Here is a 14,417-nt window from a genome sequence, read left to right as displayed (position 1 = left end):
ATCAACAATCTCCACTTGGCCCAGAAAATTGTAAGGACAAAGCAGCCGATCACAGTACTAGTGGTTCTAATGTGGAGCTACATTTTTAAGGAGGCACACGTTATCTAATGCAACAAGACACAAGCTTTAGATCTATCAGACCTGTTCCTAGTTCTAGTAGCAAATGAATCAAGCAAACTAGTTATTCATGTGTGAAATGAATGCTCTGATGTTGATTTGGGGTCTTCACATTTAAGAATGCAGTGGAGTCCAGCCTTGTTTTCAGAGTGCTGCAGCATTTCTGTTCCTTTCTAGCACCAGTGTATAAAATAAACGTGTTTGCAGTTAGTCATTAGGTTAGCAGACTGATACAGCGTTATGAGTAGACATTCATTAGTTAGTCCCGTCAGCAGACAGTACAGCAGGGTTTGTGTTTTTTCTGGATCTTTCTGATACCTGGTCCCATCTGTCTCTCCGCCCTTCCGTCTCCAACTCCCTCTACACGTCCCACGTTTCCATTGGCTGAACTTCCCGTTGGATGACCATTGTCCCCAAGCTGGGAGTGGGGCTTCTTCTCCCTCGTGCCGTGGTCGTCGCTGAAGTCTTCGTTGTCCTCGATGATGACCAGCTCTGCCTTCAGGGAGCCCTCGAACCCATGACCCTGCCCACTGTCGTCCTGCGCCGTCTGGAAGCCCATGAAGATGGCCGTGATTGGCTCGGTGGTCTCCATGGCGTTGAGGATGGTGTAAGGGGTGTCGTCTCCGCAGAGGGGGGAGGGCACTCTGTCAGAGTTGGTGGGGCCACTGTACACGGCGGTGGGGCTGTAGCCATAAAGTTCTTCTCGGTCCACACTGATGTAATCACTCAGAGGAATATAATTGGCTGGAGTGTAGCACAGCTGCGATCGGTAGGCAGACTCTGTTTCCTGGTCATGTGATCTGGGATGAGGGCGGTCATTGGCTCTGCCTCCATTTACCACACTAGTGCTTTGGACGATGCTGCTCGTGTGGTGGTAAGCAGGCCGCTCTTCCTGAACACTGTGACAGTTTCTCAGCTGGTACGAACTGTAGTGACGATCTTTCTGGTTGCCGAGTTGATGTCCCAACCTCTTGTGGTTTCCAAGGCGATGACCTTCCCTCAGGTTGCTTTGGTTATTTCTCTCTTCCTGCTGTCTGTTAATACTTTCCTGGTGATCATGGCCATAGTCTACCCCTGGTTTTCTCTGCCAATTTTCCCCACGGTTAAAGTCTTTCTCTGTCATGGTGTTCCTGAGGGGGTGGCTACCAGAATATCCTCGCTGGTTTCTGGGGTCAAACCGCTCCACTCCGTCTCTCTCATCTTGGTGGTTGTAAAAGCAATGCTCTTCACTTCTGCTGTGATTAAGGTGGAAGTTTTGGTGGTTTACTTGGCGATGCACTGTGGCGCTTCTCAGCAATTGTTCCACCTCGTTGGCTGAGAGCTCAGACACACGGCTCTGATCATGTGACCCCTAAACGTAGAAATATATGGGTCATTATTAGGAGAACACAATGAGAGGTCAAGGGCAAAAGTAGAGAAAACAGACGATCCTCAGGAAAATAGAACATTGAGGGGAATTAAGGGTAGTTCATAGTATCAGATAGTTTAGAGTTATTCTTTTTACGTCATCTATTTCTTTTCATTTCAATGCCGATGATGCGCAACTGCCTTTTTATTAGAACTGCCTAACTGACATCAAGCGTTGGATATCTTAAACTTTCTCCAACTCAATGAAGGAAAATCTGAAATAAGTCAATAATCTTGTGAGGGTTATTAAACACATCAGAATGAAATGATGCATTTGACAACCTCTGTTAACCAAGTGCCAGAAATGTAGGAAACATCTTCTGTCTATCTTACTCTAATATAGTAACTTGTGGTTATAATGTTAAAGAAGGTAGTTCACCCTTCTAATCATCACCTTCATGTTTGTATGTAGTTTTCATAAAATCTGAACATTTTATTATTCACAGACTAGGAGAGAGTTAATCATTCTGACTTAAACAAGAAATTGGTAACTGTAGCTCTCTCTTTAACTTCCTGAGTGGCAAAGCCCTCCCATGCCTTCAAGTGATACAGAATGTTGCAGCCAGACTGTTAACTGGCACAAAAAAGAAAGATAACATAACCTCCAATCTAGCGTCTTTGTAATTAGCTTCCATTTGCTTTTAGAATTAAGTTTAAGGTTTAACTCCTTACTTTTTAAGCACTCCATGGTCTGGCTTTAGCATATGTATGTCCCCAGTGTACCTGCACTGAGCACTAATCCTCAGATCTTGCAATAAAATGTGTTTATGGACCAAGCCTGTAATGTAATCCTATGCGGACAGGCTGGCATCGTCATATACGTCAACCTTGAGTGCTCAGTGCTAAGTGCTCTGATTGTTATTATAAGTGTCTGACATTATGGAAAGAGTCCCGTTGTGTTTCAGAGTGCCTTGTGTTGTGTTGTGAAGTTGCACATGGCTAAGTATTTAGATGATTTCCACAATGTGTAAGAGGTCTTTGGAGTATGTAGACAGTAGGCAGAGGAGTTTGAACCAGCTGCTGTAAGGCTGCAACGCTTTTGATACTGGTGGTGTTCCTGTGGATGCTGTGACACTATGCTACCAGATTTCACAAAGAACTTCTCCTTGAAGAGGGCTCGGACACAATAACAAACAGACCTGATCAAGTAAGGTAAAGAAATACGTTTTATTTCTCTTTAAGGTCCTTCCCCCAACGGTGCCAGTCACTTATAATAACAATCTTTGAGGGGACGTAGATTGAGGGGTGAGGAGATGCCAAGTTATCTTTCTACAAAGCACTTTTTTTCAGTGTAAGCTTTGCAAAACACTGTATGAATAAAGGTTATTAATAAATACCTCTTGTGAATTGAAGGCATAAACACACTTCCTGCCGTCGTCGAAGACCTTGAGGCCAGCGTGTTGGTTTAACTCCTCAGGAGGAAGTGTTGCAGTAGAAAGTACTGTGCTCTGCCCAGTCAACAGGTTTTTGGTCACATTGATCTCCATGGCAAACAGAGCTGGGGACAAACACAGAAGACAGACAGAGTCTACGTTAATAACAACAGTTTATGTTGGTTAAATCTGTTACTCAGCCTTCTGCAGCCTCTCCCAAATATCCTGTCTTAATCAGCACCAGGTAATGAGCGTGTTTACATGTGCACTGGTTTTCTGGTAAGGTTCAGGTTTTTGGAGTATCCTGGTTTTCTGTGTGCGCATGTAAACACCATATTCTGGTTGCAGAAATCTGGATAAACCCTAATCCTGGTTTTGAGAAAGCCAAATAGGCAAGCTGCTTTACTCGGATGGAAACCAAGAGAGTAAACACTTTATCCTGGGCTCTAATTACTGTCAGTCATGTTTTCAGATATGCCCTCATCTGGTAGTTAGTCAGTAAAATGTAATATAGAGTGTGAAACTACTAAACTAAATAACTAAAGTCTGACATGGGTAATGAGGACGATACACTGGATTGTTCCTTTCGTCTTTAATTACTGTTAATCAGATGGAAAAGCTGAAATCTGCCCAGTTGTAAAGGGAGCAGCATACACAAAGTGAGTTCATCATCTGTTAAGGTTACTGAGTACAGAAACGACTGACGAGTGTGGCAGGATGCGAAGACACAGCTGCACACAGGTCATCAGATATAAGGATACTATAGAAGGATATAAATAACCATGTCTTGTAAACTTTAAAGGCAACTCAAAGTTGGTTATAATCCTTTGGCTGAAGATACAGAACTGATATTCAAACAGGGTTGTAATCAAATCAGGACATTTGGAATCTGACAGCAGGGCCATGGAGTCATTAGTTGAAGCACTGTCCAGCATCACTCCACTTCTCAAAGAAGAAAATGTACAGACAGGAGCTGCAGGGTTCTTTGGGGTCTTATTTAAAGAATCCTCTTATTCACAGGGCAAAACTCCAAAATGATGCACAGGTAGATCAGTGCCTTAAATGTCCACACCTGCCTGGCACCCCTGAGCTTTTTGAGCAAAAACGTTTAAATAGCCCCAAATGTATTAGTCTTAGCACCAACTCTAACACCGTTCCCCTGTTGTGTTTACAAAGTTAGAATGGATTCCAATGCTAGCCCGTTTTCAAAGGACAAAGCATCAAAATGTCCAACGTTTCCAAACACTTCTGCAGAACAATCACCTCTCCACAGCCCTTCCATATGCTCATTATTCTCCAAACACTCATGATTCAGCGTGATTCAGCGTGGTTAGCTTACATTTGACAAGTGACATGCGGCAAAGGTAAACTTGGTCTCCACTGGAATCCAAGCTGACTACATCTTCTGTCCTCTGCCAACGAATGAGCTACAAGCTCTTCAGACACATTTCAAGTGAGTGTTTGATACTAAAACGTAGGTTGTCAGCAGACTTTTCCTTTAAGGTTATTTGCCATCAAACCACAGGACTATATCATCACTCATAAACTGCAAAGTACAATGTGCTTTGCATGACTTTACAGGTATGTGTAAAAAATAATCTCACTCTTTCTTGGTATGTTTCCTTCAAAGTGTTTGTTGGCTGGTGGAGAGAGGGATTCTGGGACATCAGGGATCAGCGTGGTGACCAGTAACGGCTCTGTAGGACAGAAGACAGAACTGCTGACACATATTTATCTTGTTGGTGTTGGTTAAAGCATCCAAATGATCTCCTGACTTACCAGGAACGAAGCTGTCCTGGGCTTCCTAGAGGACAGACACAAATCAGTAAATGCAACATGATGAAAACACCAAAATACTGTACAGCTCTGTCAGCCCAGTCACCAGGACAATATCTTGGCATTTTACGTTTGCACGACTTTCACCCAGGAGACCACTGTTTGTGTCCCGTGTGAAATCAAAAAGTAAATGTTAGCTTTATCCTTGATACGTTACGTTGGTGTGGATGTTAGAAAGTCTGCTAAGGGCTATTGTTGTTAAGTTGCTAAAGTCGTTATTTTAACCGAACAATGATCTTTTTCTAACCTTAAACAATTGTTTCACAACGTCAACCATGTGGCATTGTCTGGAAGCAAGACATGAGGCTGAATGTATTTATGAAACATATTTGGGGTTCCTGTGTTTTGCAGAAATGTACAAAAAAATATGTTTGCGACTTTATTGGCTGTGTGTGTCTGTGAGAGACAGTGTGTGTGTGTCTACCTTGATAATGTCCCCTGCACTTTTCTCCACAGCCTTCAGTCTGTTGAGGATGAAACTCTCGTTGGTAGATATCATGTACTCCTCTCTCTCCAGAGCCTCCACCTCCATTTCTATCCTAATGGGTCAGAGGAGACGGTGCAGGTTCAATAGGTCATATTGGTTTGTGTGTGTGTGTGTGTGTGTGTGTGTGTGTGTGTATGTGTGTGTTTTTTTTTACCTTTGGATGTTGAGCTGCAGTGCTCTGGTCTGTTGCTGTTGGGAGTCTGCTGCATTGTGGGAAGCGTCCTGTAGCAGCCACTGCTCTCTGAGGGCTTTTTTCTGATCATTTCAGAGGGTGTAATAACAGGGATTAAGATCTATTTAAATGTAACTCAGGTTTACATCTACAGCTGCCAACAGGTGTCATTTCCTCTGATCAATGTTCTTCTTATTCTGATTTAACTAAATGAGTTCACATGACTGCAGCTGATCAGTGTAGTCAAACAGTTAATGGTGACCAAAGTGTCTTTCACGGAGAAGCAGAATTATACGAACGATTGTGGACACACAGATGGACAGAGTGATTATTCATGCTAATAACCTGTAATACTCATCTATCCAAGCGGTTTAGCACACACACAATCTGGTGTTATTGATGACCATTTGCAGATCTACTTAGACAATGTAAAAATGTGTAATATGTACCTTTAGATGCTGAAGTTTGAGTTTTTCTCGATCAAGCTCCAGTTTCCTCTGTCTAATGTCTTCCTGGACGCGATGTTTCTCCTGTGACATTCAGACAAAAAGATTCCAATGAATGGAACTTTACACGTAGATGTACATATGTGAGTTTTTAAAGAATGTTTGAGTTAATAAACTTTAGAAATGTTTTAGGTATGGCTACAAAAAGCGTTACAGTGATGGCCTGCAGCCTCTCTTTCAGCAGGTCAGACTCCTCCATACTGCTGCAGGAGCGAGAAAAGGAGAGCAAGAAGACAGGGGACAAGAAACAGAAGATATTTGTTGACCAACTTTTTTTTTTTTACACAGTTTAATATTGAAATAACACCAGTCTTATTGATCTTACTGCATTGTAATGTATCACAGTATTTATCTGTATATATTATTAATAAGTAAAACAAGTTGACCAAAAACAGCAATGTTCATTCATTGTTTGTATGTGTGTGTAGTTTCCCCTTTCTGCCACAGCACAGGGGAAAACAATCCACCACTATAATAAGCCGTGAGGTTTCAGCAGGACGAATGGGAAACTGAGGAATTATGACACTCAGTTTAAGGTCAACTTTATTTCTGTAAGCTAGGCTAAAGTATTTTGAGAATATGGCACTTGTGTTATAGTTGAATGCGGATACATCAGAAAGCCATGCAGTATAATGTTGGTCAATGCCTTAGCTGACTATAGTAACATGCTAAAACATAAGATGACATTAGCTCGTTTCAGCCCTTGGTTGCATATTGTGGCACAGATTGTTTTCCCTTTCTAGTGCACATGGTTTTCTCTATCTGTATTATGATTTATGTACACAGTCTATATTAAGCATACTGTCAATCATTGTGACCACATGATGATTTTTATGTTCATGTGTTTAACTACATGTCTAAACGTGTAACTGCTGCTGTATCAGGAGTAGATCTGTGTTAGCACTCACAGCGCTTTTTATTTACTGCTGGGTCGAATCTTGTATTTTTATCTAGTGGGTCAGTGGGGGTTTCTGCTGGGGGAGTGTCCATGTCCTGTTGGTCCAGCTGTCCACGGTGTGTGTAGCCATGTCATTGTTGCCCTGTGTGGTTTTTTTTAAATGTTTGTTTTTTCAGCAGTCTATGGTCTAAATAAAGCTTACAGCAAACGTTAAAAAATATATTTCATTACGGTTCTACGGGTTGAATTAGGTTTCTTTCATTCAGATTTTCTCTCACACGATGAATTGATACCACTTTTTTTTGTTCTAAATATAACAATATGTATTGCGTTTTTTTAGGAACACAATAAAAGACTCCAAGACAAGAAATACTCCTCATGTCCTTCACCTCCCAGTCAATTCCCTCTCATCTGTCTCCAGCACAACAAAAACACATAACAGTATGAAATACTGACAATACATTCAATGCAATATTACATATATCTACTAATTACATAAAACATACAATATTTGCCAGGAGGTAACCCCCATTAGGTAACTTAAGAGAAGTGTCATTGTCACTGCTGTGGAGTCTGAGTAAATTACATTACAGTGGAAACTGCTATAGGGATCAGTGTTACAGTGATAAACAGCTTTTATAGATCAAAAAGATTTGGACAGAATCATTCTCATACAAATGCTGTTTAAATAATTTGCTTATAGTAATCAAGTAGTCCACTTACAGAGTTCATTTGGGGTATTTTTATACATGACAACATAGGTAAAAATGAATATTTATTTTATACTTCATTTTGATATTAGGCATTGATAGCGTACAGATTATTTTCAAGCCAGTTCAAAAATTAGAAACACACAGAAACAGGTGCCAAGCTATTGCTCAATAGCCTTTTTGCACTACTGAACTTACTGTAAACAGCACAATGCTGTCTTAGGCTGTAAACTAATTATAATTTGAACTACAGTAAACTATATTAATACACAGTACTGTATTATTGTGTATTTGAATTTGACACAGGTCAGTAATTTGAAAAGTATTTGAAACAGCTGGACTGCATGTTGAGTGAATACAATTCTGAAAATAGCAAACGCTGTTTATATTCATGTCATAAATATACTTATGCCAATTAGATGGTAATCTGAATTAGAAATAAAGAACAAAAAAACTTGGTTATAATAATCATCAGCGTATTTGTTCAACTGTTCACCACTTTCCCTCAGAGGTAGAACTCTCTAACAGCTATTTGATAAAACTCAAACGGATCCTTGTTACAAAAAACCTCTGCGTACCACAGGAGTCCCATGGCTGATGCTGTATTTATTACATTATGAGATAAGTGTTGAATACACAACTCTTTGGGTTTACATCCCACGCTGCAGAGCCTGATGTATGAATATAGGCAAGGAGGCTGTGCGTTTAATATAGATGTGGGTCGGGGAGAGTTTCTAGCAGGGGTTCAAACATGTTCACATGTATAATGGGGTCAGGGGGTGGAGGGTATTCTTAGACAGAAACATGCTCATTTACTGCTTCTATTTCCAGGTCACCATTTGCCAAACTGAGTGAAGATCCAGGTGGCTGGTGTGAGGCACACATACGTCTCTACTAGTACTGAACTAATACCTCCTAAACCCTTGCATGTAAGGCCTGGAGTATACCCCACAGATACACAAACAATATGCTAACATGTTATTGACCCAGTGCCTCAGGTCAGCCAGGAGAAAAAAGGGACTGGGATTCATTTTGCTCTAAATAACTTTAACAAATCAGTCCATTTAATATGTAGTCCCCCATTGTTCTGCCCTAACAAGTGATCCATCCTGTCAGCCTGAGGAGGGGGGGGGGGGGGTTAACTGACCCGCTCCGCTGTCATTCAAATAGACTGTCAGTCAGACAGTTGTCTATTCATCTCCTAGATGAAAGGAAAACACATTTGCCAACCAGCCTGTGAGTAATCAATTATGATGACTGTAAATAAAAGCAGAATAGAGCTTGTGTCCTGTCAAGTCAGTCAGGTAACGAGTCAGTAAAGCAGTGGGCAAACGGAGCTAATCTGCTCATGAGGCTGGTAATCTGTGTAAACCATCTGCTTGCCAGCGACAACATAGACAGAGGGACCGGATGATGACCATGTGCTCGGTACCTCACTAACTACACATTTTCTGTAATAAGTTTCTTTGCATTTACTTTATGTCATTGGTGTGATAGTGTCACTGTGCGGGGCTCTACTCTTTCACTTATCTCTAAATAGAAATGAAACACAGATGTCTTTTCAAAGAAATAACATGAATGCATCTCCAAAACATTAAACATTAAGACTACTTCGTTCTTCATTTGGCCTATACTTTGACACAAAGTACCAACTATCCAAGTAAAGTACTGAGTTACTAAAAGAGTACTAAACAACTGCTAAGTATGTTCAATATATCTATGTAATACAGTGATTACTGAGCATAAAAGTAGTTGGTGTTAAATTAATTTATACATTTCTACAAAATAAAACTTTAAGTGTGTATACAAACAAAGTTAAGGGTTTTTATACCACTACTTGTTTAGCTTGCAACACATTTAAACTCCTACTGGGACAAGCAGCAGCAGGGAGAATCTGAAGCTTAAACAGAATTAAGGAATTATCTCCACTCTCTCTCTCTCTCTGTCCGTCACACTGTGCACTCAATTTTCAACATTTTTTTGCTTGGCAGAAAGGGAAATAAACTCACCATTTTATCAACATAAATACCTCTTTTTGTTGAAGTTATTTGGAATTATTATTATTATTACTAAATGTTGGGGTACCCGGAGTCCTTAGTGAGAAAGTCCTTTTAATAGCTGGTGGTACAAATTATTACTTAAGTACACAACAAGGAAACAGTTCATACCTCCCACCAATTAATACTATAAAAGAAACAACCTGAAGATAGTGGTGTTCAGTTGTCTTACCTCTCTCGTGCTGGACGTGCGTGCCTCTGTCTGTCCTGCGGGAAGCGCGAGACCTCAAGGCTGCAGGTGTAGGTGGGCGGGGCTATGCGGGTGCGTGTGTTACAGCTGATTGACAGTTGGCTGTCCCCTTGTCAGCCAATAGCGTCGAGCCTACTTTGTCAAACTGTTGTCGATTCCAGACTAATGATGTAACAGTTGTCAAGGTAACCCTTGACTTGTATGTGAAGTTAGACCTTATAAGTATTAATATTATTATCTTCATGGGTTTCAAAGAGTATTTTTGGTGTGAAAGAAGCATACTGGAGAAAATACTTATCAATTATTTTTATGTCAGACATTGGCAGCCTCATTCCAAAAGATCTCAGAAATGTATTGTCTCTAACAAACCCATAATGGCTTAACAGTAGAGCTGACAGTCAGTAGTATGCAGTTGTCTCCTGGAAGGTTGTCATTGTATCGGTGCGTCACTAAAGGCAGCCAAGACAATTCTAGCCGAAAACATAAGCTTACAAACATATAGACCTATACATATTTTTATGCAGAATAATTGACTGAAAAACTTCAGTTTTCTGTTTGATTTGATTGTGCATCTATGAAAATACATCTGGGATTGGAATATTTAACTGTGTCTTTTAAAACCAGTTTGATAGTGAAGTAAAGGGAAATACTGAAATTGTTTTCAGAGGACTGCCGTGGCTCAGAGTGGTTCGTCATCCAATCAGAAGATCGGGGGTTCGATTGGTTGTCTGTGTAACTCAAGGTGTATGTGTGGGTGTGGATGCTCCGTTAGTCCTGATGTGCCGGTGGCACCTTGCATGGTAGCACCTCATCAGTGAATGAATGGGTGGTAATTAATAATGACATTCAGTGTTAAAGTGCTTCAAGTGGTTAGAAGACTAGAAAGGCACTGTACAAGGTGTGACAACTGGAGGCAGACTTGAACCCAAAAACATGACAACAAACAAACTCAGGTTCAGCTAGAAGTGGTTTACTTCAAAGTTCAAAATCCAAAGTAATCAAGTAAAACCAAGTAATCAGTGTGGATAGCAAACAAATCACAAATCCAAGACAGTCAAAAGGTCAGGAACCTGCAGCAAAGAATAACCAAAGTGAATGCTGCAAAGCTAGCTAAAAAAACACTAGACCATCTGGCAGAGGGAGGCAGGTGAGTATGGGTTTGGGAAACTCAGGTGAATGGAATGAGGAAATCAGAGGCTGGAGGGAGAGCCTGGACCTGGATGATAGGAGAATTAGGGACAGGGTCAAAACAAAGCATGTGACGCAAGCACAGGTCCATTTCCCATTCTATACTCCCTTTGTTTTATTGACGATGTAAGGTCTATTGTCGTTGTATCCTTAATATGTGTCTGCATTTATAGAAACATCTGATGTTCATAAAGAAAACTGATGCTTACTGGCTTAAAATAGGTTGAAGTGTTTATTTATGGTAAAGCTGGAGTATTTTTAATAACTAATTATTGGAATGACCCACTTGCACAAAACTTCACAGGGCGCTCAAAAAGTTAAATACTTTTAATATTACAGAATAAAACACACAAGTTTTTTTATGTCAAATTTGGTGTGCTCACCCAGAAGAAATTATAGTATGATGGAGAGTTTACACTGCAAAATTGGCTAAAAATACAACCCATTGTCTATGTAGGCTTTAGAAGGTTAAGGGCAATGGCTTTATCTGAAACCAAAATATGATGAATGTATTTGTAAATTAGAATAAAGACAGCACAGTCAAATTTAATCAAATGTGAAATACATTTAATGACCCATTTATTTATTATTTAAGCGTTTGCTGGATGAGTTCTGCTACTGTACTGTCCTTAAGAACATCTTTGTGGTAGAGCGGAGCAGCTCTGAGTGAGCACAGGTGAAGTCACTGCCTCTCCACAACCTGTCTAACATGTTACTGACTATTGTTTCCCGATCGGACCGCAGAAACTCAAACATCACAAACAGAAAATCGACAGAATAAGTCACCACATCACTGCACTGCAATGTCAAAAGTTATCTCAGGTAAGTAAATGCCCAACACACCATGTATCTATCTATGTATTATAATCACATATAAAGAAATTAATCAAATATTCAGCAAGAGACTGAGGCAGAAATCCGTCATGACAGCTACATGGTAACTTGAGAGAAATTCCTACTTCATTATGATACAGTTATTATCTTTACATTGGTACCCATAACAATATCACAATTACAGAATAGAAGGTATTAGAATCATAGGATGAGTAGCATGGGGACAAACACAGTGAGTGTATAAAAAATAAATAATCTCTTGGCTGGCCTGTGAGTTTGAAGTGTTACACAACACTGTTCTTTAAAAAATTACGCATATGCCTGAACAGACAAAAATCACATCAAACAATGTTTAAGCGAACACACTGGAAGTCGTCTGTAAGTTTCTTTAGGAATGAGGGATGTTTTTTCCATCTTAAGAAGTCTATTAACTGCAGAACAAACTAAAAAAGGAACTTAGACATGCAAATAAATGAAAGAGCAAAGCTATAAATAACCAACAACATTGGAACAACCATCTTGAGAGGATGTTGGAGAAGCTGGAGATAAAATACTGTTTTTAGTACTCTGCTATTGCCTGGAGTCATGGACAGCTGGAGGGAAACTATGACCACTATTCACAGATATATAACACACATTATTTCACACAGTTTTCTCTTTAAACACTTCAAAACCTATTGACAATAACTATATCCTATAATAATATATATCCTATATAATTGTCACAATCTTGGTTTTATTTTAGTATGTTTCCTGTTTTATTTTGAAGTTCTCTTGTGTTTATTTCACTTCCTGCCCTTGTAGGTCCGTTGCCTGTTGCCTGTTTGACACCCTGACAATAATATGAGTTCATGGTCCACTGTTTCATTAAATGTCATATAATATGAGATATGAAGACATTGTTTGACATGTCTGTCGTTTGTTGCCTCTGGGTAAAGTTGCTACATGTACCATAATTTACAGTACAACATCAATATATCATATACCTTGTTATAATTAAAGGGACTATGGTCAAAGTGGCAGCAGCTTTTTAATAACCAATCTGTGACTCAAAGTTTTGCTTTTCTTTTTTAACTTTGCTGGCCAGATTTCACTTTGAGAAAAAAGCACCCTCTTACTGTTTAAAGTGGCCCTATTATGCTTTTCCACTTTTTCCCTCTTTAGTGTGTTATATCTATTTTTGTACATGTAAAAGGTCCGTAGAGTGTAAAACCTGAAGTCCACGCCTAAAAGTAGTTACCCTCCCCTCAGAATCACTGCTCCTGAGCTGCCTGAAACGGCTCCATTGAATTCTCTCCTTCACTTCCGTAACTTTATGAGGTCACAATGTTACGGAAGTGACGTCAAATTCTCCGGCTAGTTTGGCCCTCAAACAACAAAAGAGAGACGGAGCTGAAGCTCCGGAGGAAGAGTTTGGTTTTTTGGGGGTTTTTTTTGCGGCTGTCATGTCGAGAGGACGCTGTGCTCTGCTCTGCGGGGGGAAATGTCCTTTGTTTGGACTTCTGAAGGCAGATGAAATGAAGAGAAAGTGGCTACATATCATTTTTAACACTTTGCCAGAGCCGTACAACGGAAACTTAATGTTGTTTTCACTAAAAACAAAGTAGCAGATATCCAGCAAAACACAATGCAAAAGTAGGCGGCTGTGGCGTAGTGGAAGCAAGGTAGTTCTCCAATCAGAGGGTCGGTGGTTCGATAACCCGGCTTGACCAATCAGTCGATTTGTCCTTGGGCAAGACACTTAACCCCAAGTTGCTCCCGAAGGCTTGCCATCGGTGTGGACTGGATGTTGCATGAATGTTAGTTAGAGTCTGATGGTGGCATTTGCATGGTAGCCTGTAATCAGTGTGTGAATGGGTGAATGATAAAAATACACTACTGATTGTAAGTCGCTTTGGATAAAAACGTCTGCAAATGAATTGTAATGTAATGTAATGTAATGTAGATGCATGTAGGGCCAACTGGTTTGCAACAATTACGCAAATTAAGACCTTTGCACACCAAGTCCGTATTTGGTTGTCAAAAATTGCAGAATAATTCCGTCATTAAAGTGTTCAGAACAGGTTTTATTTTCTGCATTTTTTGGGGCTATGTCAAAAGTCTTTAGAGAGTTGTTTGACCACTTAGAGCCACCATACATTGGGTGGTAAAACAACTCTCTAAAGTGGCATCTGATAAACTGATACACTTCATCTCCCAGTAAAAGTACTTTATGACAAAGTATAGAATAAAACGATTGATGGTGGCAGGTGATTTCAGAACAGTTTGGAATCTGGGATGATGACACAGATCGCAAAACAAAGGATGTACGACAGATCAGACAGTGGTGAAACTGCTCTAGGCAGCTAATCAATAGCTTCTTGCTGATGTCATTCATCAATTTGCCCCGCTTTGGACTAACACTATCCATTGCACCTAAGTAACTAATTCAGTTTTGTCTTAAATTATATGAATATTCACAACAAATAGATTTAAATTAAGCATCTGCGTCAGTGTGCAAGGTTTCAATGCCTAAGAATTCTCATTTTAAGACAAAAGAAAAGCATAAGAAAAATATGGACTTGGTGTGCAAAGGCCTTAAATGAAGGTGGTAATGATTGATTCATTTACAAATGTTGCAAGAAGCTGCTAAGGGGTCATAG

General features: G+C 40.0%; 1 protein-coding gene across 1 annotated transcript; it reads right to left on the bottom strand.

Annotated features, from left to right (window-relative positions):
• Positions 1-385: 385 nt before the first annotated feature.
• LOC129089308 (palmdelphin-like) lies at positions 386-6,097 on the bottom strand. The gene is made up of 8 exons (XM_054596720.1): positions 6,053-6,097; positions 5,842-5,922; positions 5,375-5,475; positions 5,158-5,272; positions 4,677-4,701; positions 4,502-4,594; positions 2,862-3,022; positions 386-1,468 (listed from the first exon to the last, which is right to left on the bottom strand). Exons 1-8 carry the CDS (start codon positions 6,095-6,097, stop codon positions 386-388), a joined length of 1,704 nt encoding a protein of 567 aa, XP_054452695.1.
• Positions 6,098-14,417: the final 8,320 nt, after the last annotated feature.

Source organism: Anoplopoma fimbria, chromosome 3 (assembly GCF_027596085.1).
Source record: "Anoplopoma fimbria isolate UVic2021 breed Golden Eagle Sablefish chromosome 3, Afim_UVic_2022, whole genome shotgun sequence".
Classification (NCBI taxonomy): Eukaryota; Metazoa; Chordata; class Actinopteri; order Perciformes; family Anoplopomatidae; genus Anoplopoma; species Anoplopoma fimbria.
Note: the sequence above shows the minus strand (reverse complement) of the source record. Positions and strands in the feature narration are given on the sequence as shown.